This window comes from Pungitius pungitius, chromosome 4, assembly GCF_949316345.1.
Source record: "Pungitius pungitius chromosome 4, fPunPun2.1, whole genome shotgun sequence".
Taxonomy (NCBI): Eukaryota; Metazoa; Chordata; class Actinopteri; order Perciformes; family Gasterosteidae; genus Pungitius; species Pungitius pungitius.
This window is the reverse complement of record NC_084903.1, coordinates 8,582,393-8,609,850: the sequence shown is the minus strand read 5'-3', so window position 1 is coordinate 8,609,850 and position 27,458 is coordinate 8,582,393. Positions and strand designations below refer to the sequence as shown.

Below are 27,458 nucleotides of genomic sequence, written 5' to 3'. Positions count from 1 at the left end.
TTTTGTTTCAGTTTGGCATTTTTCCCCCCGCCCCCGCCCACGGTCAACATGACACCAGAACCTCCTCCTTAGTAAAAGTTATCTTTACTAATCGCCATCTTCCACCAGTCCCAGAGGGAGTGCCCTCCACGCAGGACTCGTGTTACGATGCCTTTACTTCAACCTACCATGATGTTGGTGGTGAATGGGAGCGGATGTCTGAGACAGGCTTCAAGCTCTGGTGCAGGTGCCTGGGTCTGGGAAGTGGCCACTTCAGATGTGATTCATCCAGTGAGTTTTGGGGGTGTTTTATATTCTGGAGGATACATTCGCATTATTCTAATTAGACTATACTTTATTTGGTTTCGCTAATGATGACTTTGTCCATTGTCAGAGTGGTGCCATGACAATGGCAACAACTATCGCATTGGAGAGAGGTGGGACCGCCGCGCAGAAAACGGTCACTTGATGAGCTGTACTTGCTTGGGAAATGGCAAAGGAGAGTTCAAGTGTGAACCCCGTAAGGCCTTTTTTTTAGATCCCAAGGAATGTTCCACAGCTGTCTTAAAGAAGGATGCGGTGGAGTTCCACTTGAATTTAAACGTTGATGTTTGCCCAAACAGATGATTCGGTGTGCTATGATGATGGCAAATCTTACCAGGTGGGAAACCAGTGGCAGAAGGAGTACCAGGGTGCCATCTGCACCTGCACGTGCTTTGGAGGACAGCAGGTATGACATACAGTATAAAGCGTCCTGGCTTTGGGTCTGATGTTTAGTGATACATATGACGTGTGATTAATGTGTGGTCATTCTGCATGTAAAATAAAGCATGTGTGTGTTTGGTGTCATCAGGGCTGGAGATGTGAGAACTGCCGCAGACCAGGCGGTGATGTTGATGCCGGTTTGGTGCAGCCTGTGAGATATGGAAACAAACCAAAAGTCAGTGATTATTATTATTTTTGTCAATTAAGCAAAATGTTTCAAATTACTTTTAGCACATAATGAAAGACTTTATATCATGACGTACATTTTTACATAGTATACAATATATTTATATATTACTTTTTTATGGCTTTTATCAACATACTATAGTGACGCGTTTATGACAGCATTTAATACTGAAACTTTTTACAACCTATGACTTTTTGTGCAAACTGTTTTTTGTTTATAGCACGCTTTACTCTGACTTGTTAAGTCCAATAACTTTGGAAACTGATGACGAGTGTTACTAAAAGTAGTAACACATTACCCTTTTCAATTCTTCCTCCAGAATGTTCATTGCCCCCTTGAGTGCCTCCGACCGGACCTGCTGGCAGACGCACACGTTCCTCCAAGTCATCTGGAGTAAAACTGTGGACATCTGCTTTGCTCCCTTTTTGTCCATTTATGCACTGCCATACAGTCTGCTACTAAACTAACCGCCTTATCACTTTCTTTTGTACGTTTATCCATAGATGTTACACTGGCCCGCTGCCTGATCAAAGTGATCCTCCTCTAAAGCCAGTCTTTTCACTGTACACTCAAGGCTCTAATTTCATACTCAATTGTAAAATGAAAACCCCTATTATTGGTAACATTATCCTCATACATGCGTGTGTGTGTGTACTTCAGTATAATGTAGGACATGTCAAACTGACATACTTTTAAATATTCAAAGGGCAGAAACTTTCAGAAAGAAAAGCACTGTTAAAAATGTCAATGTAGTAATTAACAATGTTTTAAATTGTCCCAGAATTTTCGTTCTTCTGTTACTGAGGACTCACCCTGTGTGATTGACACATGTCTTTTTACTAATGTATCCCTTTAATCCCAATGTGTGAATGTGTGAACTGGGATGTGAGAATTTGGAACTGTTCTATTTTTATACTTTTGTCCATGCCAATGTTGTTTCTACCGTTTGACAAAAAGTAGTCCCTTATTTGAATAAAGCAGGAGATACCAAATCCTAAGCACATGGTTATGTTTTTCTTTGTGAGACCAAGAGGTTTGAGGAAAAGAAAATTGTCTAGGTTGGGAGCGTTTCCAAAGTTGCTGCTCATTACGTCACAAGACAGGACGTACAGCTCGGGAGAAGACAAACAAAAAACAAAAAAAACCCCATTGTGATTCAGTTTATTTCACACAGAAAGTTTCTGACCTTGCTGGAACACTAACAGCTAATGCAGCGCTTTGATGTTTACATGTTACAAAACAGGTGAACATCTACACTTCAGCATGAGGTGGCTAGGAATCAGCAACACTAGAGAGACTTTGTCTCCAAAGATCCAAAAACTGTTGAGTTGAGTTGAAAGAACAGCTGGAGATGCGTTGAGGTTCTCAGTGGTGGAAGAGCCGCAGGTTGGTGTGCACCAGAGTGATGCCTTGCTCGTTACAGGCACTAATCACAACCTGGTCGGCAGCAGAGCCTGCTGGGGCCGCGATGTACTTCACACCGCTCTGCAGGCAGAAACAAGAGTAGGAAGCAACGGGAGATTTCAGCAGGTGTCTGCAAGCCATATCCTGTCATTTTCTTAATTAAAGTACATACAGTGAAAGACAATGCTTTTGGGAAAAAAGGGGCGTTATATTTACCTGCTTGGCACGATCTATGTTATCTCTGAAGGGGAAGAAGGCATCTGAGCTGACGGCCACGGCCTGCAGCGAGCTCACCCAGTTCTTCTTCTCAGTCTCTGACAGGGGCTCAGGCACCTCTTCATACTTGGACTTCCAAACTGCGAGATCTGGGCCCTGTCCAAACAAAACAAAGCATATTTTATTTACTCTCAAGGTCCCTACCGTGACATTGAACATCAGACTTGTGGACTGCGAATATTGTGGGAACTATTAACACAGATCCAAGCAAGGAAATATGGTGAAATGTAATGTAGCAATGGCCAACTTACTAGAGCTTTGTTTGGCACACTAGCGAACCCCTCCTTACCTCTCCAATGGTGCCGCTGACGTATTGGTCGATTGCGTTGGCCATCTCCGCTCGCTTCACACCGCTGCAAAACTTCATGCTGAGCACACGCGGGTGGTGCCTCAGCCACCAGTTATCCACTTTGTCCCCAGCCAGCCGTGTGCAATGGATACGAGACTGCTGACCAGCACCAATACCAACAACCTGGAAAACAAAAAGAAGAATTGAAAAAAAAATTTAAAATACATTAGCAAGAACACGTGTGACGCATAATAGACTCCTCTGTCCTCTTTACAGCTGGCTGATCTTACTTGGCCGTCTTTAGCGTAGCAGACAGAGTTGGACTGTGTGTACTTGACAGCAATGGTGGCCACAACGAGGTCGCGCACGGCTTCCTCTGAGAGCTTGACATGGAAGAAACAATCAGAGCGCTGAGCACTTGGCATTTAGGATTGTGTCAATAATGATTTTAAAAACATAAGAACAAAGCGGAGTGAGAAAGTGAACAGACTACAGTGACTCACCGAGCCGTCGGAGACCACGTTGCTGAAGAACTCCTTATTGATGAGAGCTCCATTGCGCTTTTGTTTGAGATAGAGGCCGAACAACACTCTCACCTCGGTCTCATCGGGCTCGTAGTCTGGGTCCATCTTGGACATGGAAAACAGAAGATTTATGTTAGCTCTCCATTTAGGGATACAAAAATATAGATGATATCTAAGCTCACCTGAAGCACGCAGTAGTTGCCGTTTTTCTTTTTGGAGAGGATCTTGAGTGCCTCCTCATCATACCCAGGTGCAATGATACCATCAGACACCTGAGAGCAAGCAAATGGAATTGTGGTTAAGCAAAGTACTACTCAAACAAATATATATTTTCAAAGAAAGGACAGTTATACCTCTCTGGATATAATCCTGGCAGTGGGGACGTCACAAACATCCGACAAAGCAATGAAGTCTCCAAAAGAAGACATTCGGTCTGAGCCTCTGGCCCTGGCGTAGGCCGTGGCCAGAGGGCTGAGTTCCTTCAGCAGGTCATGCACCATGCACACTTTGGCTTCCTCCTCAGTCAAAGGAACTCCAACTGCAGCGCCTACAGGAGGAAATACGAAGAGTGGTTTTCACCCTAAAAACAAAGAGGCACAACGTTTAAGTCAAAGGGTGTCCCGGTGTCTTTCGTCTTACCAGCGGGACTGACGTGCTTGAAGGAGGTGGCAGCAGCCATGCCGAGGGCACCCTTCAACTCCCTGACCAGCTGCCAGGCGTTCAGAGCGTCACACAGGTTGATGAATCCCGGGGAACCGTTGACCACTGACAGGACGCAGAAGAAGAATGCGGCTTCAGGATGAATTTATTGTTTTCTCCCTCTACTCCTTTTATGGATGAACATTTTCATTTCAGGGGGACAGGGATTTTGACAGGGCATTACAGACTAAATCCTTGCGTTGTAGTTCCAGAAAAATCTACAAAATAAGAAAGTTACAGCAGCTGGTTTTTGAATTTTGTTTCTTTAAGCCTCTACACACCAGCATTTCTTTGTGAAAAGTTAAGCTAACCAGGCAACAGCTTCACACAAGAGCTGCATTAATCTTCCAATTTAATGCTCAGCCAGTAAGCACTATGAGCCAAATGCCAACCTACTCCTTTATAAAAGGAAAACCACTAAACAAGGGTGACAATGACACGTTTGGGTGAGCTGAGACAGTGGTGCTGTTGGGTCGACCTTTGAGGGGCAGGGCTGAGCGCAGGGTGTAAAGTTGGGCGGGTGCCTGGTGAGGGTTGGTGCCGTAGCGCAGCGGCAGCTGGGAAACACCGCGGCTGTACTGTCCACGAAAGTAGTCCGATATGGCCTCGTCATACTGCGCCGTGTGCGTGAAGGCCTGGAGAGCGCAGAAACAAATACGCTCTGATGAGACCATATATATATATATATATATATATATATATAAAAAAAGAATATAAAAACTAAAATGATCCGGTTAAAACCTGCTCCTACACCCTGTACGCAAAAGACAAGATTCACCTTAAGTCTTTCGAACAAATGAGACGAGAGGAACAAGTGACGTCAGCGATGGGGCGGGGCTAACTGATGTTTGATCAGAATATTGAGAACGGCCGATTGAAACACTACACATAACAGATGTTTCGCTCGGGATCATGATAAAAGGATATCTGGGTTTTCTCACATCGCATCATGATAAAAAAGCTTATCAGGATTTTCCAGAGCCACGGATAAAATAAAACATCTTGTTTACAGTCCAAAACTCAAATGACTATCACAGAAAGCAAACAGAAAATGATCAGTCAGAAAGGTCATACAGATGCAGATCAATGACAAAGTCATGGGGAGAAAAGAAAGAAAGTGATTACTTTGAGGGCAAGAGTCCTTCGGGTTTCCAGGGTAGTATCTTTGTCTCCTGAACTCTCCATCTCCTTGGCAACCACTGAATAGTCGGCCGGATCACAAACTATAGTGACCCGAGCATGATTCTTGGCCGCTGCTCTCAACAGAGTTACACCACCTGGATGACAGAGGCACACGCTAATTATCAGGGTTCCAACGCAATGTGTAACATATTTGGATATTGTACCACAAGCACAACATCTCATCTGCACAACTCACCGATATCGATTTGCTCCACAGCATCTTCCACAGTAACGGCCGCGTTGGAGATGGTCTTGACAAACGGGTAGAGGTTGCACACCACCACTCTAACAAAGAACCAACCCGGAAAGATGATAAAGATCCATCCACAAACATGAGGAACAGGAAGGTGCATGGAGGGAGACTTTGACTTCTTTCATTCTAGCTTTCACGCTGTGTTCAAAATAATTTCCTCTGAGGGAATCGAAAAAAGAGCTATGTCATCAGTTGGACCCATTACAAAGATTGAGAGTGAATGGTCATTGATCACCACATGCTCAAATGTTTACAATCCACTCAGTTTATTTCTGAATGCTGCATATACGAGACTAGCTCGAGGTTGATTTGCGTAATGAATCGTCCTTACTGCAATTAGTGCCTCAAATATATCCACTTGCGTTCATCCTCTTTAAAACTTATTAAAAAACTACATGATTATATCACAAACTAGCTGCTGGTAAGGCAACATTTATTTGCATTAATCCATTTGATTATTAATTAATAGTTTTGATATCTAAAGAAAAAATGAGGTTGTCAAAATCTCCCACAGTCCAAGCGGATGCGTTTAAATGCAGCCTCAAAAAGCGTGTCATCCTCTCATTGAAGAAGTCATTAACTTTATTATGGTAGTGTTTTTCTATCAGTGACACTACATATGTTGCTCTACAAGTGTGCGCTTCTTCTTGCATCCTAATCAGACAACCCACTCAACCTCCATCTTATAGCACATATTGAAACGCTCATCAAAGTTGGGAGACAAAGAAATGTAGATTTCCGTGGGTCAATCACTTTTTTCAGTGGGGGTTCAGTCAATTCTCCATTGACGAATCTGCAAAATCTCGTATCTAATCATCCCATTCTTCTCCCTGGGCTGAACAAATGAGAGTCACAGGACTAGCTCACAGCAGCTGCTGATCAATTACACGTGCTTCCTAATGGGACAACACACGTCTGTCCTCTGACCACATTAGCAGGACATCAAGCTTTGACTCTGGCTTTGTGGGAAAGATTCCTTATTTCAGCCTCTCTGCCCTCCTCGACTGTAAATAAACACCCACCTGACGAGGCCGTAGCCCAGCTTCTCCATATCGGCAGTGTCGGTGGGGCTTTTCCTGGCCAGGATGCCTCCGTGCACAGCGGGGTGCAGGGTCTTCACTCTGCCCCCCAGCATCTCTGGATGTCCCGTCAGATCAGACACGTCCCTGCAGCAGGGACACAAGGCAGAGGCACTGACAGGTCAGTGGGGAGCTGGGGTGGTGGGGGTGCCCACTTCAGCGCTTACCTGACAGCGAGCCCAGCATCCCGCAGGGCTTTGGCTGTGCCGCCCGAGGCGACCAGAGACAGCCCGACGCCCACCAGCCTCCTGGCGAAGTCCACCAGTTCAGTTTTGTCTGACACACTCAAAAGTGCTGCAAGGAAGGATGAGGAAATTTAACAACAAAACACATTCAGGCTTTTTTTAAACGTGTGTTTACATTCACTAAAGAGGGAGTTAAGACGCGTTTGAACGAGCGCGAAGCCGACCACGTTTGCTAATGTTAGCCAGCAGGCCAAGCGCGCAGATGTCGCGGAATTAAACTTTCTGGTGAAGACGGGCGTTCAGCAGACACTGTGACGGGAGACGCTCACCGAGCTCCGATGAGGCCATGGCTGCTGCTTCCGGTGTGGAGTCCGTGGGGATGGAGAGCGAGTTCCTCTTCTGCCTTTTAGTACCTTGACCTGCGGACACGCAGCGTGAGACTGAGGAGGCTGAGAGGAGCTCGCTAGCTTTTTCAATGCCTCCGCACGCGCTTCAACATGAAGGACCCGGCTGCCGTCGGCCCGCCCCCTCTGACAACCGAGCGCACCCAAAAGAGCCACTCGGCGCCAGAAATGCGCATAGAAAAAGACGGATATTCAGGAAGTCCAGCTAAAAACAACAGTAGTGGTGCTAGTAATACAAAACGGTATCTGCGGTGCCACTGTGGGTTTCTAACGTCTTTAATTACATTATGGCTTTTGATAATTAAGCATTTGAAGTTAAATTAGAATTGAGAATCGAATTAAACATGATCTTGAGATTATAAAACGGATGTGTTTAAATTATAAATAAAATATTGAAATTGAATAGCTTTGGATCTTACTCAAACCGTTCCAAAATTAAGTTATCTTTTGATGAGTCTTAATAATTACTCATATACATTTAGCTGTGTCCATCGAAGAATAGACTTGCTTCAACACGCTTCATTGTTGAAGCAAGTCTATATAATTCGATCACTTAAAAGAGATTTGAGTTAAATCAGCCGAGGGGTCTTCTCTTTTTGCCACTAGAGGGCAGGCGTGGCCCATATTCATAGTACAAGACATCAATTTCATTTTAATTTCTTATTTACATCCGCACATAAACGTTGATGAAGACAGTCTGACATTTGCAGCTGTGTCCAAACCACAGGTCTTTATTTTTTACGGTGTCATACTTGCTCTCATATTTGAAACTGCACTATTTTATGTTTAGATTCTCATTTCGTTGTATACACATTGTACACTGCTTCGTTAAACATTGTGCACACCTGAAATGGAGACTTTGTTGAATGTTTTACCTCTATTTACAGATTGTGTGGATATGCCTATCATTTCTGTGCTCATCTAGGAGAAACGTTTTCTTGTAGGACAGATTTGAAGGTTACATTAACATTAACAGAGGCTCCGAGCGTCATCACTTTGTCCACTAGAATTGGCAAAACACCTGTAACAGACGTTTCCTGCAGCAATAACTGACCCTCATGAATACACACCAGGCCTTTTCAATAAACTTTATTGGCAATAACGGTGCCCTTTTCCTGCTTTGGAACAGCGTTTTAAGTCGGACAGATGTGAATTTATGAGGCCCCGTCACTCAGGCCTTTACTCGGCCATTAGTTAAGTGACAGGACAGAGCCCGGGGAAAATCCTGCACCAATACGCCTGATTGCGTTAAAAGATCGGACAATCTGTTCATATTTACGTAATGAGTCCAACATTTTGCGGGTTGTTGAAACTAGGGGGTGAAAATATCCGAAGGGCTCCCTGATTTATAATCTGAGTGAGCAGCACAAAAAACGAGGCCAAATTGATTTGTTTAACTATGAAAAAGCGAATTTCTGGTAACCGCTCCATGTTGAGATGGAGGTGACGTCTCAGGGGCGAGCTGAGTGATTCAATAGACAGTGAAACCTTTTATAGAAAGACACGGGCTTCAACCTGCGTTATTGGTTTTAAAAAAAGAAAGAGGCGGTAGGGCCGATAGCACTTTCGTCTGGCTGGCTGTTGAGAAGAATGACAGAATTATCAGCAATAACTGTAATTTACGCAGGGAATTTTTAATCAACATGACTGGTGTATACGGATTAAATTAGGAGAGAAGAGGAATCAATGACCTCCATATATTCCCGCACCGCTTTATCAATTAGCTGTGATTTTTTGTTGTGAGGGGCCTCTGTCACAATACATGCCAAATGCTATTTGTCATGCAGCAGACAAGTCACACAACTAAATGAGCTCCCATTGATTCGCATGACTTTTCATCAGCCAAATTAAAAGCTGCAGTTTGATGGAGGTTCCGCCTGCAAGCTGGTTATATATTCTGTTCGCCCCCATTAAATCAAGTCGGAAAAAGTTTAAAGGAAATTCCTTTAAAGTCCTTCGAGTTTACTTGAAGCAGTGATGTGTTGAATTGAACATGATCCGTTATTGTCAGTAAGTTCATGTCTGACTTTTTTGCCCATCGTTCTGTCTCAACCTGAGGTTTCCTCCGTTTTATAAATTAAAAACATTTTTGATTAAGAATTCCATGCTCTATTTTGTTAGCTAAATGGTGGTCCATGTGGTACCAAATTGTGAAAGATAATAAAATCGTGATCACACATAACATGTGCATTCGTGTGAAAAATTGAGAGCAAAAACATATCTGGTCAAAATGGGTCCGTTTTTATTTGTCACAAATGTTAGTCAAATTCACAGCCATCAAAACCAACAACCTGATAATACACACATGGTGGCACTGTGTCTGGTAAAAGATGCAAATATAAAACATTTGCAGTGGCAATAGTGAAAACAAAATATTGATCAACATAATATGTTAGAGCTCATGTAATATTGATGAAAATTAATATTAGTCAAAAAAAATATTCTTTAATGCAAGCGGACACTTTTCTATTCAAAGTTAACAGCATCTCATGCTGAAATGATAGCACATCATCATTTTTGCACAAACCTTCCGATTACAGAGGCATCAGACTAACCACTGGTGTCAATTGCATTTAATACAGGTTTTTAAATATGTTTTTTATTTGTCCTTTTGTAAACATTCATTAGAAATCATGTCTGTGGGACATAAGGCCCAAATCAAGAAACCTTAATCTGACGCAGCAGACCCATGAAAAGATGACATGATATTCTAATTGTTTAAGTGTAAGCCACCTAATAAAGTCTTTACTACATGATGACATGAAGACTCCTAACATCTTCTTATTGTTCTTGAGCAGATGCATGCTCTAGTCTTCACTAAAAGTCCCATCAGTGCATGTTTAAATGGACTCCCAATCATTATAGAGGGGTGTGAGAGTGTGTCCAGCCAGTTAAGAATGCATTTAATCACTATATAAACATGTGGTCTGAGAAGGGGCCAAATGACACCATTCTGCCTGTCCTCCAATCTGCTCTTTAATCACAACCCCTACATGGGTGGCCATTAAAACGCCCCGCTGCAGTCTACAGCCACTCATCATGCTGTTGCACTCAGAAATTAAAATGGGCCTGCGTGATATAGCCATCAGGCTTTTGATGGCTTTACTTCCTCTTCGTTAACTTAATTATTTGGCTATCAGTAAACCCCACAGAGTAATTAATATCTGAGAGCTTTTCTAATAAATGTTAAGTATGAGTTGCTTATTGCTTTTGCGTTGCTCTTTCAGAGGCAGCGTGCCGACCAGTGAACGAAAAAGAAAGAAGTTGAAGGTCACAAAAAGTTTCTTTTATATGTTGTATTTTTAAGGTTTTTGGTATTTCATTTGATCAAGTTACAAGTTTGCCTTAATGACTTTGATGTTTGCCAGCCAGATTAAAATGCCTCAACATATATGTGATGCCATGAACTGTTGCTTCGTAATCCACGGTCCCCACGGGATGAATCCCAAGGACTTTTGTGGTCTTCTGACTTTTCATTAAAATCCATCTAACATAAATGTCTTCAACACCAAATACCTGCAAAAACTTGAGATTCCCATCAGCCTTTTTTTCGTTGTGCTGGTTTGAAAGATGACAAGATGGTGAACATGTTGAACATGGATCAAGAACGCAGACATTTTACAGTTCTTTTTTAATTGTTCTCTATATTTTTCGTATTTCACAGGTACACCACAAACACATTTCAGACAAATACACGTGTGATTCATCTTTGCAGTCATTCAAATAAATTAAGTTAATGGACATGTAAGTGACGAGAACACATTTAAAACATCCAAAACAAAAAAAATCCCACCAATATTTACACATTAGTGCACAAAAGTAAATGTAATACATGAGACATCTGGAGCGGCAGATGTTTCTTCTTCTTACAGCTGGTTCTCTCCGACCGCGCATCCTGCGGCCACGTGGAGGGCCGCTGCCGCCAGTGGAGGGCGCTAACACCAGGTGACCACACGAAAACACCAACATTTTGGAAGGAAACGAGAACCTTTTTTTCCTTGGCATGCTACGAAATGTACAGGATTTAGAGGAGATCTTATTCACAGATCGTCTATAAAGTATATTTGTGGCATTTTCTGGTGCGTGGAAATAGCCCGTGACCACAAACACAGACATGTCCCCGTGTGTCTGTAATTCTCAGGAGGGGGGTTCCTGTTCAGAGTCCGGCCCCGATCTTCCTGTCACCTCCTCCTGCGTGAACCTCCTCCAGCTCCTCGTCGGAGAAAGGGCTGCGTGGACTGTAGCCCGCGTCGCTGCTGCGCTGCAAGAAGTCCGTGGCTCGCGGCATGCCGACAGGAAAACCGCGGGCATCCTCCTCTTCCTCCTCGTCCTCCTCGTCCTCCTCTTCCTCCTCGTCTCCGTCCTCCGGGTCGAGCTCTATCCCTCTGTCGTCTGGGTTCTCGTTTGGTCGGCTCTCACTTGACGTGTCCGTGGAAGTTTTCCCCCCGCCGCGTGGGTGCTTCGCCTGAGACTGGGCCGAGGCGGAGCCCTGCTCCTTCGCCTTTCGGCTGCGTTTCCACTTCATCCTGCGATTTTGGAACCAGATCTTGACCTGAAGAGGGATGACAGAGCAAAGAAAATGTGTTCACAAGATGCTCCTAAATATTTACGTCACAGTCTTCTGCACAACTTAGAATATCGTTTAAACACCATTGGTCATTTATAAATATAGGATGACGTGCAGATTACTCTTTATCTTTGCCGTTCTTCACCCACCTTTAATTATTCTTGAAATATATGAATGTTGTTGATTAAATACTATAATAATATAATTCATCAATCCTACCAGTTATGAAGGAATATTTAATGGAAAACATAACATATAATTGATATCATACATCTAAAGTGTAATGCATTAAGGTCTTGGTTTATTTGTTGGATAAATCATTCAGTTCACACATGAGAGTATCCCCCCCCCCCCCCAAAAAAAAAAAAAATCATTGTAAATACACTCATCTTTAAATTATTACACAATGTGTGATTTAGAACAAATTCATCACTTTTCAAGATTAGTACAGTATTAATTCAACAGTTCACAGTTCAAACGTAATTTGTCCTTTTATGAATTTTAGGAATCTGTTAAACTCTGATTTTGTGTTATCATTCTGTTACACATTGCTTTCAGGGCACTGATTAAAAAATATTCCTCAATCACTCAGCTTTCCTGCAATTATAAATAACATGAATGAAAAAAATCATGTTGCCCTAAATACGTGTACTGCTTGTATTCACTGCATGAGAGCAAAAAGCCGAATATTTGGGCTTAAGTTCAGTGAACTTTGTCCTGCAGGATGAGTTCTGCCCTGGACATCTCTCTTCCTGTACCTGTGTTTCAGTGAGCATTAGTGAGGTGGCCACTTCGAAGCGTTTGGGTCTGGAAAGGTATTTGTTGAGCTTGAACTGGTTCTCCAGCTCCAGCAGCTGCTGACTGGTGAAGGCGGTGCGAGGCCTCCGGCACTTCCCCAGCAGACCAGACTGAGGGCCCACTGGAGGAGGAAGAGCAGCGCGATCAGTGCGTGGACAGGTTACACATCTCCTTACAGCTTGTTCCATATCAAAGACTGCTCAACCCGCAATTTCTTAATAATTTTGTTTTGATAAATCAACTAAAATACACTCGGAAATATCTACCATAAAAGGAAGATTAAAGTCTTATATTAAACATTTGGCCGATAACTACTGTCAGTCTTACTTATTTAATACCAAGGACGTAGGGAGTTCGATAGTTCTGTGGCTTTAGAGGCAGGCACATATGCACGCGCTCTCCCGCCATCATTAACTATAACAGCTTTACTCCACTTTATTGTTGACGGGGGACTCGGCAGAAGCGGCTCCACGGGCCATAAAAACAGAGGCACGCCATTAACTTAATGAAAATTCAATAAAGGCTTTTGGGGTTTTTATTGATGAACTGCGGGACGTTTTAGGAGTTTGTTTATAGTTTCTTCGTCGCACAAAGACAGTTTTCATCCTGTTGGCATTTATAGAGAAATAAATGAAGGGAAATTAAAACATGACAGAGTGAAAAGATGCTGTTCAGGACGTTGTGGTTGTTTTTTTTTCTTTCAAAAAGCGTTCAAAACAAAAGCATAAACTGCCTGTTTCTGTGTATAATGCCAGACAGCATGAAAACTATATATTTTAGTCCTCAGAAGTAAAACATTAGCACACATGAGTCATTTGAATACCAAATTGAAGTCACTCAAAAGCGAAATGGAGAACATGAATAGTTTAGTCAAAAGTGTGTTCAATAAATGTACAACACCTGAGCGGTTCTTCGCAGGTCAAACCATATAATTAACAGCTGTAAAACCCGATAAAGGAGTAATACAGATGTCGTTCTGCAGAATTGAAAGACATTTCTAAAGTCATTTTGGGATTACGAGATTTAAAATTCGGATATTCCGGGCCTATAATAATCTAATTTGATCATTTTTCTCACTTTTTTAAAGTTTAAAAACGCTGTGTTAATGGTTGGTGTAAAAACTTACTGGTGTAATCCGGCAGTCGCGGCATCATGATCCCGGCGCGGAACCAGTGCTCCAGGGGCAGAGATCCCGCCATGGCAGCCGCCTTCAGGTGCTCCGGGTAGGACTGTGTGAGTTGTGTGAAGCCGGTGTATGCGTACGCGGGGTGCTGGCCCCCCAACGCGGAGAACGGGTACATGGGCGCGTGATACATGGCGGGAATGGAGGCAAGTCCCGGATGTGGGAGATTTAGAAGACCCGGTTTGTGCATTAATCCTTGAAGTTGTGCGGCCCGTGGAGACGGGGTGTCCGCCCGGCGGCAAGAGACCGGGCTGCCTGCGGGGCTGTCGCTGCTCAGACCGGGGGAGGTGTCTCGGCTCACGCGGTTGGTCTCATTGGCGAGCAGGGCGTCGATTCTGAAGTTTTTGGATTTTTCCATGACGGCTTCAGTCAAAAAAAAAAAAAACGATCAAACGCGTCAAGTTTGGCGGGTGCGCACCTGTGCCGTGCGTCAGCGCGCGGGCAGCGGAGCCTCTTCCGCTCACAAACTCATACGTTCTCCTTATCTTTTCATGAACGTTCAGGCTGGACGCAACAACACGAGCTATACACTTCCAAAGTGAACATTAATGCATGCTCAAATGGTATACGCCGACGACTTTACAACACTTCTTGCCGGACTAGACGACTTCCATTTGCACGCGCAGTCCTCCATGTATTTCCTTGAAGTGTACCTGCATGTGTCACTCTGCGACATACAGTGCACGTCCGTCCTGGTGTTTACCGCCAACTTCCCAAAGAGGCATGTGTCTCACTCCATCAGCCGACCTTCTCTTGCAAAGGGGGCAGTGAGCTGGGATTGGCTGGAGGTGGAGCTGCTCTGACGGGCCTCTAATCAGCTAATTACTCGCTCGTTTCTCTCCCCAGAAAGCATTCAGAGTGAGGTAATGTCCAACCCCTGTCCCGCCTGCAAACACCTTCAACTGCATCAAAGCGCCGAGGTACATTAGAAGATTAGGCGGTTGTGTTTTCCAGTATCTATCTTACTGCCAGCGGCACATGTAGTACGCAGATACCTTGCCGTAAATAAATACTCCACTGCTTTGATTGTGCAAACTAATTGTTTTGTGCTGCGACACCCTCTCCACAATTTAGGAACAAGTTTATCAGAAGCCTTGAGATTTCTGGGAGTTCAAAAATTAAAATTAAAATTGTGTAATTCATTTTAATTATTGGCCTGCTGCATTCTCACAGGCCATACCAATGCAATTAAAGTTCACGACCAGGAATTGCAGACAAATCATATAAAAGGCTTATGACTTGGCAGAAAAGGCTATAAATTAATTGGGCTTCTGCTTTAGGTGAACAAATAAAGCAGTGAACTCTTGTCTATTTTCATTATATAGTTGCAGGTCTGCAGCTCTAAAGATAGTGAACTTTGATGAGAATGCAAGGTTTTGGTCAGAGATCTCAGGGACTAAATGATACTTTTAAATAATCTATAATGCTGACCCTCCCAAAAAACACAAAATTATTGCTCTATTAATTGTCTGTATTTTTCTCTAACCTATCTACATCTAACTTATGCTAAGGAAATACTGAATCTTTATTATTTTACATTTGTTGACCTAAAAGTTCAAAATCACATCTGATTGTTCTAGAAGCCCACACTTTCCATCTGTATATTTTATGGATGTAAATAGTGCTAAGCAGTGGATTGCAGTCATTTGGAGATCACCACTTCCTTCATTCATCCTATTAGACATTTGTTAGAAATGATTATGATTATTAAGCCAAAACCGTGAAGTCAAAGTGACCTTTGACCAAATCAGTTCCACCATGAGTTCAAGTGGACATTTGTGCCAAATTTGCCCAAGACGTTCCTGATATATCACTGAATGAGAATAGACAGGACCGTTACATTACATGTCATTTAGCTGACGCTTTCATCCAAAGCGACTTACAATAAGTGCATTTCTCCCTTAGAGATACAATCTAAGAAGAACAAGAAAGTGCAATTTCTTCAAATAAGCCGTTTTACAAATTGTTATAGATAAGAGCCATTATAAGAGTTGCCCTTCTGATTAGTTCATCCCAAAACATGATTTAGGGATTGTTACAGCAAAAATGAATTCAGTGTTTGACTTCATCAAGTCAAACACTGAATTCATTTTTGCCTACAATTTAGAGTTAATATTATAGTGCTTACAATTTAGAGTTAATAATATAATATTAACTCTAAATTGTAAGCACTTAATACCTAATAATTGTTATTGAACCATTACATAATCAAGGAAAGTCAGCTTTACTTAAAAAAATATTTTATTAGTCTGCAGTTGTTACTGTTGAAAAATAGGTAATAGGTGGTCAGGGCCGGCTCTAGCCCATTGGCTGCCCTAAGCGATACTAAAATTTCGACCCCCCTTTGACCTACGACCATGGCCCACTTTGAACCATAACCTTTTAAAAGTTAAAAAGGAATATTGATACCAACACTACTTGTGTCAGGATGTTATTATATGCTCCCAGATCCAATTATTGCTAACTTGTTTTAACTTTTTTCTTCAACTTATTGACTTGAATTTACTTTGTGGGTTAAGTAACAACGAGACTTGGCACCAGAAGTATAACGATCTGGAGGAAAAGACATCCAACGAACTGAAGAACAAACAACAGTCCCTGGAGTCTAAAGTAACAGGGTTACTCTCCACCAACGGTTCTCTTCAAGAGGCGCTGCAAGAGCAGCGAGCCAAAAACCACCAGTTGGAAGCAGAACACAAACTGCTGAAGATCGAAACAGAGGCTCTGGCTGCATTACAAAAGAGCCCTGGGTCTCCACCAGTGATTTCACTGAGTTGTGCCCGATCTCAAGGATCCAACAGTTGGAGGATACCATCGCCAAACAAGATCAGATCCTCATCACCAGGATCAGAGATTTAGAGGATGACAAAACAGTCCTTGAGAACATCTGCCTCGACTTAAAAAAAAAGAAGAGAGGCATTTTTGGGAGACGGATGCAAGACCGGCAGAGATGGACAAAATGAGGCGCAAGATGCAAGAGTCAAAGAAATAGAGAGAAGGGAAAAAAGGAGACCATTCAGTGCGTCAACATCAACGTGTCTGAGAAGATCACCTTCCTTCATCTCCCACCCCATCCCCGTCCACCTATTGCTTCAACCCCACTAACACCCGGGGTTGACAGCGCTAAAGACCCCACCCCACCCCCCAGCCAGGGCCAGGCATGGACCCGCCTCCTCATTCATTCCTAAATATCATGCAAAGTGAAAACTTTTATTCCCTGTGTAGCACAGCACATCGTCTAAGGAATGTACCCTTTTTATCTCATCCATTTCCTTCTACGGCTATTACGAGGCCGCAGATGAAGATGAGGGGATTTGGCGGGGGCGCCATGTTTATTTGTTTTAATGATGATTTTATTTCACCAGGGTTTTATTTCATTTATATGTTGTAAATCAATGTTGTTGAGAGAAAGATGTATGCTTATGGGCACACCTAGAGGGCGCCCCCCCACAAACCTGGTGCCCTAGCAAACACAATATCTGTGCATTTTGGACTCCAACAAAGCCACATATTTTAAGGTGATGGGCACTTTTCACTCTACTGAGTTTACAGGGTCCACGTGATTCATCAAGCACATTGGTCGCCGGCTAAATTAAAATGCCTCTTTGTACAGCAGAGCAGCTGTTGGATCTTGGACATATACATTTGAAAGAGCCTCACCAGTTTAAATGACTTCACCGCTTTCTCACTTCAAATCCCTTCAATGACGCTACAGCCACGTTCTGCCACCGCACTGCACCCAAAAAGGCCTCTAAATGGCGTGATCTCGGGGGAATTTGAATCCATTCTGCAGAAAGAAAGAAAACGCTCGTCCACCACATCACAGGTAATTGGCTGGCACACGCGTTGGTATGCGTGCGCCTGCGGAGTTGACCTCCAGAAGATTGGAGCGATGTTGCAGGTCTCTCTCTCTCTTCTCTCAACCTCGTCCACCTCCAAAGAATCGTTCCCTTGCTTTTATGATTTGAAAGTGATTTAAATAGCCAGGCCTCGGGTAAATCCGTCACCCGGGCCTGTTGACAGAGGCGCAGAAATTAAATTGAACCGTTGCCCTGAAACTGCGCCCATGGCTCTCGTGCATTGTGCATTTCCAAAGTTACTTGTGTGGCCTTAAATGTTTGCAGTCATGTAGGAGAGGAAACTGAAACATTTACAGACCAGGGCAAAAATGTCTTGTTGGGGCTCAACAAGTAAATCTACAAGCTGAAAATTCCTACATACGTTTACAATTAATCAAATTGCAGTTGACCCAGGGATTTGAGGGGGGGGAGGTCCTGTCTGAGACTCTGTTGGTAATCCACTAACAGTCCTCCTTAGTGGTACAGAATATTCTGGTATAAAACCTGTCCTCCGTGTATGGACATAATCTAGTTTAACAGCCCTTCAACAGTTAAATTCACAACTGAGGCACATGAAGATATTTGTGCCGTAGTTGGACATTCCAAAGATGATCATTTTGAATCAGCAGTGTGTGAGTGTCATCGGGTAAAATCTTAATTTACCAACTAGGTTTTAGGAACATTGAGTTTTGCTTCGCACCTATAACTCTATTGATGGGAAAACCTCTTAGAGGTCAGAGGTCAGCCCTAGTCCAGCAGGATGGGTCCTGCACCATTTACAATGTTGCTGCGGACACTTCAGCAGTCTGGAGTCAAAAACAAACAGCAAAGGATAGAAGAAAGTTTTAATCAACTCAAAAGTGACTTCTGAACAATCACTACCCTCATTACCTTCATTCCCGGGACGTTCACACCGTGAGAAGACAATCGATTCAAAGAGGCCGGCGGCCCTTTGACGCCGATCTACAAAGCCACAGCTTACCGACGAGTTATGTGTCAGTAAACTCAGCGGCAAACAGGAGTTTACTGACACATTTAAGAGCTTATCAGCAATTACAGGCATAATTTTCAATCATTACCACAACCCTGAGACCTTAAACTCATCGTGCTCTGTTGTCAGCACAATATCGACTCCCACTGGGTCACTGATCCACGCTGGTTTATTTAACCTACTGATAAGACCCTTCGTGCTGTTGATAAGTGAAACACAAGAAAGTTCCAGAGCTTCTACAAAAACGTGGCCCATCTAGAAACATGTCAATGCAGTGCGTCGGACCCCGAAGAAAACGTAGGTGCATGGTCACACGTGTTGATTCATCACAAATCGACTTGCTGCGTATGTGCACATTCCTGTCTTCGCTCTCCAGGTTTGTTGTGACACACGTGGCCTTCAGGGACGCTGCCCGCTCAGTGTTCCCACAGTGTGGAGCGCAGCGTCAGGACCGCGGCTGTGATAAATGGTTGGGGTGCACAATAGGCTTTCTGTGCATTGTGAGTCAGCATTCTGTACCCCTGCAGAAGAGGCCTCCTCCCACAGGGTCAAAGGTGTATAATAAATAAGCTCACTTTCCGCCAGGCCGTGAGACCAAAATTAATGTTGTCTCATCCCGGAGATAGGGGTAATTTATTAGAGTTTTGCTTCTCTTCTCTACCTCTGTGCACTGTCCCCATCATTTATTAACCAATATTGAGCTTCGCCGTATGACATTCAGCCCACTGGATGTGAATCTCCTTTTGTCCGGCTTTGTTGCTTTGGCCTCCTGCATCTAAAGCCTAGTTTATGCTTCTGCGTTTTCAGAGAAACGCAAGGACACACACACTCCTTGCGTGCTATTTGCACCCCTTCTTGTGTGCGTCGACCAATTTTTCCAGCGTCAAAAGCCATGCAAGCTTCACGCAGCCCGCTGGGATTAGTCTGCTAACTACATCCTTTCCGGAGTCTCATATTTCCGGTTTCATAGCATAATTTCAACATTATTAAAATGAAGATTTTTACAAGAGAATGAATCCGTTGGAAGAGCTTTTGTCGGAAGAAATCCGTAAATATGACCCCTGATACAACCCGTTATTGGCGGACTATAAGGACGCGGATGGCGTCCAATTCATGGTTGCAGATCTCTGCAAACGTCGGTTTTCCGGCCCAGGGGTGCACAAAGTTCTGGAGGAAAATACGGGACAAATATGTCCGCTAAAAAAAGGCGATGAAAAGCAGCAGGGGCGATGCACGGGACAAAAGAAAATCAGCAGGAAAAAACCTTCACTTCAGCCTTTGGGTTGTACTTCTGAGAGCTATATGTGATGGCATTAATACAATATTAACACTGAACAGCATCATGACGTGAGGACTTATAATGTCTGGCGGCAGAAAGGCTGATGCTGGCCTAAAGCTGTCCACAGCAGCCATAACGCCATCAGGAAATGCTTCTCTTTAAAGGCTGTAGCCTACAGATTCCCAATTAGTCTGCATCGCCAATCTTCATACATTTGACCCTCCGCTGCCAGGAGACAACCAAATGTACCAACACTTACAGCTGTATTACAAAATCGATAAATACCTCTGATATAAATACAGATGTGTGTGTGTGGTAAGATATCTGAATAAGTACGTTGTGTTGGAATGAAAGCCGTCTCTTTGGTGTGTTAATCTAATAATGTGATCTCTCCCTTGCCTTTGAGCTGGCTTCCAAACGATCTTAGCTAATCAATGGCAGTTTAATGAAGTGGACCCACATGAAGGAAAAAATAAAACAGCGCAGGGTTCAGAGTCTGCTTCACATCTAAATTGGGGACTTCCAACCTTGGTGACTTTCCAATCTGTTTCCCAGCTCACCTGTTTATTCTTTTCCACGCTTGAAACAAAAGCTTCCTTTCAACAGAAAGCAATGCAGTGTGACTTTTATGACCATTTAATGGGTCCTTTCTTCTAACAGCCCTGTGTTTTACCATCACCCTTACAAGGGCCCCATTGTGCATAGACATGGGAGATATGAGATAAATACACCTTATCTGCCACAACAAGGTATCATTACTTTCACCTTGCTATCTCACCATCCCTCTCCACACGCATTATCTGGACACTTATGAGGATATTCAGAGCAATCAAATGCTTTGAAGATCTCCGTCATTTCAATGTTTGCTCTCTCTCAGCTCTCCCCTTCTGCAGATCAACTCAGTTTTAACTGTGAAGAGTGAATATAATGTATTTCAGCCTTACTGGGCTCCCTAAAACGACACTGAAATCTGCATCTAATTGCTACTTTGCGCTGTGAGGAAATTTGCCGCAGTCATTAGCACTCAGGTAATGTTCTTGTTGCCCAATTTACCTGTAGACACTACCCAAAGGTCACTGAGAGGAAAAAGATTGTGGAGGAAGACATCGAGAGAGGAGGAAGAAGAAAAAAGTAATGGTTTGAGTTGCAAAAAAATCTATGAGAATACATCAAGACGTCCTAAAACTGCACACAGTCTCCCATTGGTTTGTGTTCCGCTTTTCCTTCTCTAGTTGGTGCTTTACAACAGAACTCCTAATAAGACACAAATATCTTTCACATTGTCATTACTTTCAGACCCGGAAGGTTGCTGCCTATAGCCCAACATAAATGCACTAAAGGAACAAGAAACCGCCTAAGAGAAAGCGGGCGAAGCTTTGGTAGCGGATAGATAACACGATGGATCAATAGTATCATTTAGGAAAAACTGTTCTTAAGATTTGTATCTTCAAGAAGTGTATAAAGGGCCATGCAGATTAGAAAGCATTTAAGAAAATGACTCTTTGTGGTGATGCTGGTAGTGCCACCTCCCAGCAGGTCATTTCCATTTATAATGCAGTCAATAATCAAAAGAAAACATTAAATGAATTGATCAGTCACTTGACTTTGTCAATAGACTAATGGAGCACTCCTAAAATCTGTCAATCTATGAAACGGACAGAAGTAAATCACAGAATTGTGGTGTATTTTAATGGCTCTCAATTGATCTAAACAATGTTATGAGAGGGACAAAGTGCGGTCAGTCCAGCTTCTTTGTCCACACAGCTTTGATGAAGTAACAGAAAATTAAAAATACCCCAACAGAGAGATGACAAAGTTAGACCTGAGTAAATTGTTCATCCTTTTTAGAATCTCAATAACTTTCTAACTGACCAATAGCGTTCAGTCCTGAATGACACACATTCTCATTATAGCCAAGATTCACAGAACAGCTTTAACTGCCCCGCTGACTTTTAGGTGACAATGAAAGTTTTAATGCAATCATCTCTGCCTCATTCCCTCGTCTTTTCTTCACTACTTGTTTATTGTATTTGTTCCGTTCGTGGCTACAAGGGCAGCGAGGTCACGGACCTCATCCCTCTCTGTCAGTGTGCTAATTGGTTTGAATAAGCTGCCCCTCCTCCCAATAAACTACATGTGCTCAATCTTTACGACAGCCTAAATCCTTTTTAGACATCCTGTCACAAACAACTAAAGGACAAATTCTCCATCTGGCTCGGAAAGAAAATATGCTTTGAAGTCGTCAAATAGTCGTTCAGCCTTATCTATTTTTATTTTGTATTGGAACAAAGACTCAAAGACTGTTTTGTTACATTTGTTACAATTACTTGATATTAATGTGTTAATTTCAAATTAACATCAAGATTTTTAAGAGATGTATAAGAAAAAGAGCCCAGATCTTACCGGGTGGAGCAATAGTTGATTAGATGAATACAATTATAATTGGCTAACCATCTAAATTAAGCAGATATTCATACAAGAAGTGGACATAGTTCTGGTGAAGTCAGCTACTGACTTTGGTATTGTGGCCATCGCCATTTTGGATTTTTGTCGTTACAATATTGGTTCCTTGCAGCCAATGAATGGACGTCGTGGTGAAGACACACGGCTCTGGCAGTGACATGTCAATCACAAGGTAGCCCAAACCTAAAACCTAACCACTTTACTCCTAATTGATTTGAATGAACATGCTAGTTTCAAATCTGAAGAAGATTTTTAAAAACAATTGAGACCATAAAATGCAGTGGTAATAAATCAAGTGAGAAGAGTCATTTTCTTACTCCTATAAAATCACACTTCTCTTTTATAAGAGAAGTTTGAGGCACCATCTCTTTTCTGTTTCCAGGTGCGGTTCACCAGATCTGCTCTTGACCGCCTGTGGTCGGTTTTATTTTTATGTAACTAAAATGACTACAATTTCTGTCAGGTTTTGTGTGTCCAAATGAGTGCAGCACTTCAACAAACGCCTTTTAGAAAAGATTTTCTAAATGGTGACACCTTCAAAAATGTAAGAAGAGGCCAAAACATGTCGTAGTAAAATAAGTTTAAGGCTGTAAAACAGAAATGTACAACGTTCAAGACGAATGTGTTGACGTTATATTGAGGATAATATTTTGTCTAATGTTTGGGTGCAATAATTTATTACCATTTCATTGAAAGGGGTTGTAAAAATATATTTTATTTTCGACCATATACACTATCACCCACAATCTTTCCGACCTTTACACACTTCTTAATAAACATCTCAAACAGAGAAGAAAAGCATGACTAAATACAGGCACGTTTTCCTCAAGAGAGGAGAAAATGCTTCAACTTCTTTCACCACTGTTATGCCGTTCACTTTATTATATCTAACTTGTGTCTTTGATATATTGTAACTGCATTTTGTTGTTTTAGTTCTAGAGGCCAAGATGATGAAGCGGTCATCAAGCAACATGAAACCTCAGTCAATAACTAGGAGATCCACGTCCAGCGCACTGAGCTGCGACCCGGCTCCAGTGGTACTGATCCCACAAGCCAAGCACGATGCCGATGGGTGTGACGCTCCGACCGCTATTGATTTAGGTGGTGCTTGTTGTCAAAAGCAGTGGGGTTTCCCACAACTGTAGGTTGACAGCAAAGTCTGGCGGAGCCTGAGTGAGAGGAGTTTCCGGTGAACCTGCGCGACCGACGTCATTTCCCACGGAAACAGGTGACACAGGTGACAAAGATAAGGGATAATGACTCCATCAGAAGCCAAGGGGGAGGTCAAGTGAGGTTTTATAGAGTAACAAAGTCCGCCTGAGGAGGGGGAGGAGGTTGTGAAGGGTGATAGAGGTTTTCACTTCAATGTTAACTTGATTCAATTTTGCTGTGAAATGTGGAGAAGCTTTTCAGTTAAAGGCCACATTAACGCAAGCTAAAAATGTATGCAATGTGGATCGGGTCATGAGTCACTGTGGGTGTGACTACGTATAGATTCAGCAAAGCCGCATTGTGACCGCACCCATTGGTGATGCGCTTGAACTTTTCAACCTGAAGTAAACCTATGGACAACAGGTGTTTTACCTTGAAGAGAGAAAGTCCCCTGTAGTGTAACAAGTGTTAAGTGTTTGCCCCAGCTGTCTAAACTCTCAATACATATGTTATGAATACTGATGGTTCCTTTATTGTCTTTCATTGTCCATTTCTTGCATTGGCTCCTTCACTGTCCTTTGCTGCTCTGCACGAGGCGATCCACTTGCTTTGACAATTCAGCATTATGGAAATAAATTGTTCCATTAGGTGCATTGTGTTCTGTCATCAAGCCAACCACACTGATATTAATAATGGAAAGAGGGAAGATTTATGAAGATACACGCACCTAGTTTTGTTCACACTGATATTACCAGGGCCAAAGACAGCAAAGACAGTAGACATACCATCAAATGTAAAGGTCAGAACTGTCAGGTGAAGTCTAAATATCTCCACACATACGGGGTAATTTACAATTTACAGTCTTGTAAAACCAGCTTCCTCTTTAGAAGATTGTGAAGAATGTGAGGTGTAAGGCTATTTTGTGAGAAGGTTTAGGGTATTAAAGCCTTCATAATTGCCACCTCATGTCAAGCATAATTCCTCCTGATACCTTCACACTGTATCCCACTGACGTCTCAAAGAGGAATTACAAGTCACTGCCATCTTGCTACACAGACTCGCATTGGCTTTGCATGGAACTGCCCCCAGATGTTTATTTAGGGAATATAAAACGATCTGCTAGAAGTAGAAGTACAATGGGAATTTTCACATTAAGACATTGGTTTTATAGTTTTAAAGCAAATCAATAGCAAATTGTTTGATTTCCTTTTTTGGTAAGATTTCTCTGTCATTCAGTCTGCTTCATTTTTCTTACCAGGTATAGACTACTGTTTCCATTCTATAAATTAGACCTGTTTTCATGCTGTGTTTCATTATTCACTTTTATTAGCTGTGAAGCACTTTGGAGTTTATGTCTTTGAAATAATTAAAGATTACTTGCTAAACTCAAAAGTACAGCTAAGGCTAGTTTTGCAAGTCATTTGGTCCTAAACAGCACCAGGCCGGTGCTTCTGACTAGTGGGACATTGAGCAGGCAATGTGTGTTTATAATTACACCCTCTCAGAACAGTGTGTAGGCAACATTTGAATATCTGTATTCAATTATCTAGTATCATATAGGCCATAGTTTTTCCTACTACAACACAGGTAGGTGTGTGTGTGTGTATGTGTGTGTGTGTGTGCGTACAAGTGTGATGATCCCATTTATCAGGCCGGTTAACCCTTGGCAGCAAGCAGTAATACGGAGCAGGAGACCATGGGGGATGCAGGCACTCACTAATGAAATCGCTCCCTCCACCAACCCAGACACACCTTCACAAACCGCCTCCCCTGCTACGGCGAGAGAGACTCTGACCTTCCAAGCCAGCATCCCCCATACCTACTGCCTGCATCTCCCACCTCCAGCTCTGTGAACTGCAAAGTGACAAATGGAAACCGTACTCTAAACTAACGGGAGGTCCCACCTCCTACACTGCTATGAAAAGGTGAAAGACAGTTAGGAAATTAGGTTTTGAAGATAAAGATCACCAAATAAAGTTGATCAAATTCTTCTGCTATTAGAAATTGTGGCAAATGAGCAGCAAATGGATCCATGTGCATTCACTTTTGTGTTCTGTGTAAAACGTTTCCCTTATTGATCTATTTCATCTTTCCGTAACTATAACTGTATTTGCTTACCCAGGTCTGTTGAGCTAATCGAAAAAGGATGATGATGCTTTTCCCCTTTCAACCACGTATGCCTTCGCTGAGCTGTTGACCTTCTAATCCGACCTGTTCTCAGTGCGAGCGGCAAAGGATCTAAATGCTGACTCAAAATGAATGTGTCCTTCTTTCTCTTGTTGAAGTAATGACGCTGAATAAAGTAGCATTACTGTGAATAAGTATTTGCACTGGTGTGAAGGCGCACAGCTGGCTTTTGTGTGGCACCCGGAGTTCAGAGGCGGGTTAAGAGCAGGGTAATCTGTCCGGCTGACAGCATCAAAGCAGCTGGCATCATTAATACGGTGCGGGGCCGAGGCGTAGTCACAGCCCGCTGTTTGTGAAGGTTACACATGAACCGGCACGCTCGCATGTACCTACAGCTGCCCGTGTTTGTCTGTGGGCAGAAATATGCGCAAGTTAGAGGAATAAATACAGTTGAACTTTTTCATTTAATTATTTCTTAACGGTGATGTTAGTTTTTTGGGTCCATTTTGATTTTTGGTGATATTCGAGATATCAGCGTATTAAGATTTGTTTTGAACACAGAGTACAAAGTGATAAATGTCAAATGTTTACTCCATCAGTCACAGTCCATCATAAAAATGGCAAATATTATTGGTGTGTTTACTACCAGCACATTGCAATGGTTCCAGCAGGTTTCAATGATAGAAACACCTGTCCTGATGCCAGATGCTAGTGTTTAAATTACTTACATCGAACTCGATTTGAAACAAATATTTTCACCACAAATGTATAATACAAAATAATAAATACAAAAACACAGGAAAATATTAATATATATATAACATATATATAATATGTTTTGCCCACTTTTTATATTAACTTGCAAAAGAATAACAAACAGTAAAATTATTTTCAGCTCAGTTGCTGGTGGACATGAATTCAGGAAGATTAGCTAGATTTGTATTCTATATGTAAATCCTATATTTACATAAACCAAAGAGATACCAGTGTGTGTGTGTGTGTGTGTGTGTTTACACGCATACATATAAAGGGTCATGTCAACATCTCATTTATGTAATGGCTCCACATTTACTGCATCGGGACATGACTGACAGGTTGAAATGACATCACTAACATTTCAATTGTTGTCCTTCTCTCTGCAGAGTAATACATCCTAAGTGACGCATATTCCGCAAACAAGCCATTTCTTCACTCATCTGCACCATCTTGACTCCACCTTTCTCACACGCACGCACGCACACACACACACACACACACACACACACACACACACGCGCGCGGTTCAATCTCCTTCTCGCTTTCATTTAACTGTCCCCACAACCTCACAGTGTCACTGCGCTATCCAATTGGCATAATTGAGCCGGGTCAGATGATAAAGAGACCCATAACAATCAATGCAGGTGAAATAAAAAACAGCTCCCCATTATTACTTTTGTCCTTTTCCAACGTCAATCAATGCCCCTCCCTTACATGCGTTTAACAGACTCGGACTGCTGCGTTTGAGGAAAAACGGATAGACACAAGGAGGTGAAGGCAGAAGAAGAAGAAGAAGAAGAAGAAGAAGAAGAAGAAGAAGAAGAAGAAGGAGAAGAAGAGGAGATGGAGGTGGAGGAGGAGGAAGAGGACCAGCTGCTAAGATGGATGAGATGTGACAGGCTGCCACTCTCCTCAGCACCTTCTCATCAGTATGACACAGCTGTCACTGCCCTATTTCAGGAAGATTAAACGGCCTTACGGTAAACCGGACTGCCTGGAGGGAGGGGCCGGAGGAGAGTGTGTGTGTGTGTGTGTGTGTGTGAAAACAAATAAGCTTGTAGTATGCAGATGGGTTTC

General features: G+C 42.7%; 3 protein-coding genes across 3 annotated transcripts; 1 reads left to right on the top strand and 2 right to left on the bottom strand.

The window, feature by feature from the left end:
• Positions 1 to 5: 5 nt before the first annotated feature.
• On the top strand, positions 6 to 1,929 carry LOC134127336 (fibronectin-like; the record flags this gene model as incomplete). Its single annotated transcript, XM_062562009.1, has 5 exons — positions 6 to 270; positions 374 to 499; positions 603 to 709; positions 833 to 919; positions 1,251 to 1,929. Coding segments are annotated over 5 exons (663 nt in total), but the record flags the coding sequence as incomplete, so codon positions are not given.
• Positions 1,930 to 2,076: 147 nt separating this feature from the next.
• Positions 2,077 to 7,340, bottom strand: atic (5-aminoimidazole-4-carboxamide ribonucleotide formyltransferase/IMP cyclohydrolase). The gene is made up of 14 exons (XM_062561713.1): positions 7,152 to 7,340; positions 6,805 to 6,931; positions 6,581 to 6,724; positions 5,502 to 5,590; positions 5,249 to 5,400; positions 4,602 to 4,758; positions 4,064 to 4,189; positions 3,778 to 3,971; positions 3,607 to 3,696; positions 3,404 to 3,529; positions 3,191 to 3,283; positions 2,901 to 3,083; positions 2,552 to 2,707; positions 2,077 to 2,416 (listed from the first exon to the last, which is right to left on the bottom strand). The coding sequence occupies exons 1-14, from the start codon at positions 7,168 to 7,170 to the stop codon at positions 2,297 to 2,299; spliced, it is 1,776 nt and encodes a 591-aa protein (XP_062417697.1). The 5' UTR covers positions 7,171 to 7,340; the 3' UTR covers positions 2,077 to 2,296.
• Positions 7,341 to 10,855: 3,515 nt separating this feature from the next.
• On the bottom strand, positions 10,856 to 14,458 carry mnx2b (motor neuron and pancreas homeobox 2b). Its single transcript, XM_037454401.2, has 3 exons — positions 13,718 to 14,458; positions 12,552 to 12,712; positions 10,856 to 11,778 (listed from the first exon to the last, which is right to left on the bottom strand). The coding sequence occupies exons 1-3, from the start codon at positions 14,130 to 14,132 to the stop codon at positions 11,383 to 11,385; spliced, it is 972 nt and encodes a 323-aa protein (XP_037310298.1). The 5' UTR covers positions 14,133 to 14,458; the 3' UTR covers positions 10,856 to 11,382.
• Positions 14,459 to 27,458: the final 13,000 nt, after the last annotated feature.

What these genes read in the sequence shown, in the direction of transcription:
- mnx2b (XM_037454401.2), bottom strand. Translation starts at nt 14,132, where the DNA reads ATGGAAAAATCCAAAAACTTCAGAATCGACGCCCTGCTCGCCAATGAG. An exon ending in GCGACTGCCGGATTACACCA is followed by an intron (nt 12,713 to 13,717) that starts GTAAGTTTTTAC and finishes TTCCTCCTCCAG; the next exon opens with TGGGCCCTCAGTCTGGTCTG. An exon ending in TAATGCTCACTGAAACACAG is followed by an intron (nt 11,779 to 12,551) that starts GTACAGGAAGAG and finishes ATCCCTCTTCAG; the next exon opens with GTCAAGATCTGGTTCCAAAA.
- atic (XM_062561713.1), bottom strand. An exon ending in GATGCTGGGCTCGCTGTCAG is followed by an intron (nt 6,725 to 6,804) that starts GTAAGCGCTGAA and finishes TCCCTGCTGCAG; the next exon opens with GGACGTGTCTGATCTGACGG. An exon ending in GCAACTACTGCGTGCTTCAG is followed by an intron (nt 3,530 to 3,606) that starts GTGAGCTTAGAT and finishes TCCATGTCCAAG; the next exon opens with ATGGACCCAGACTACGAGCC.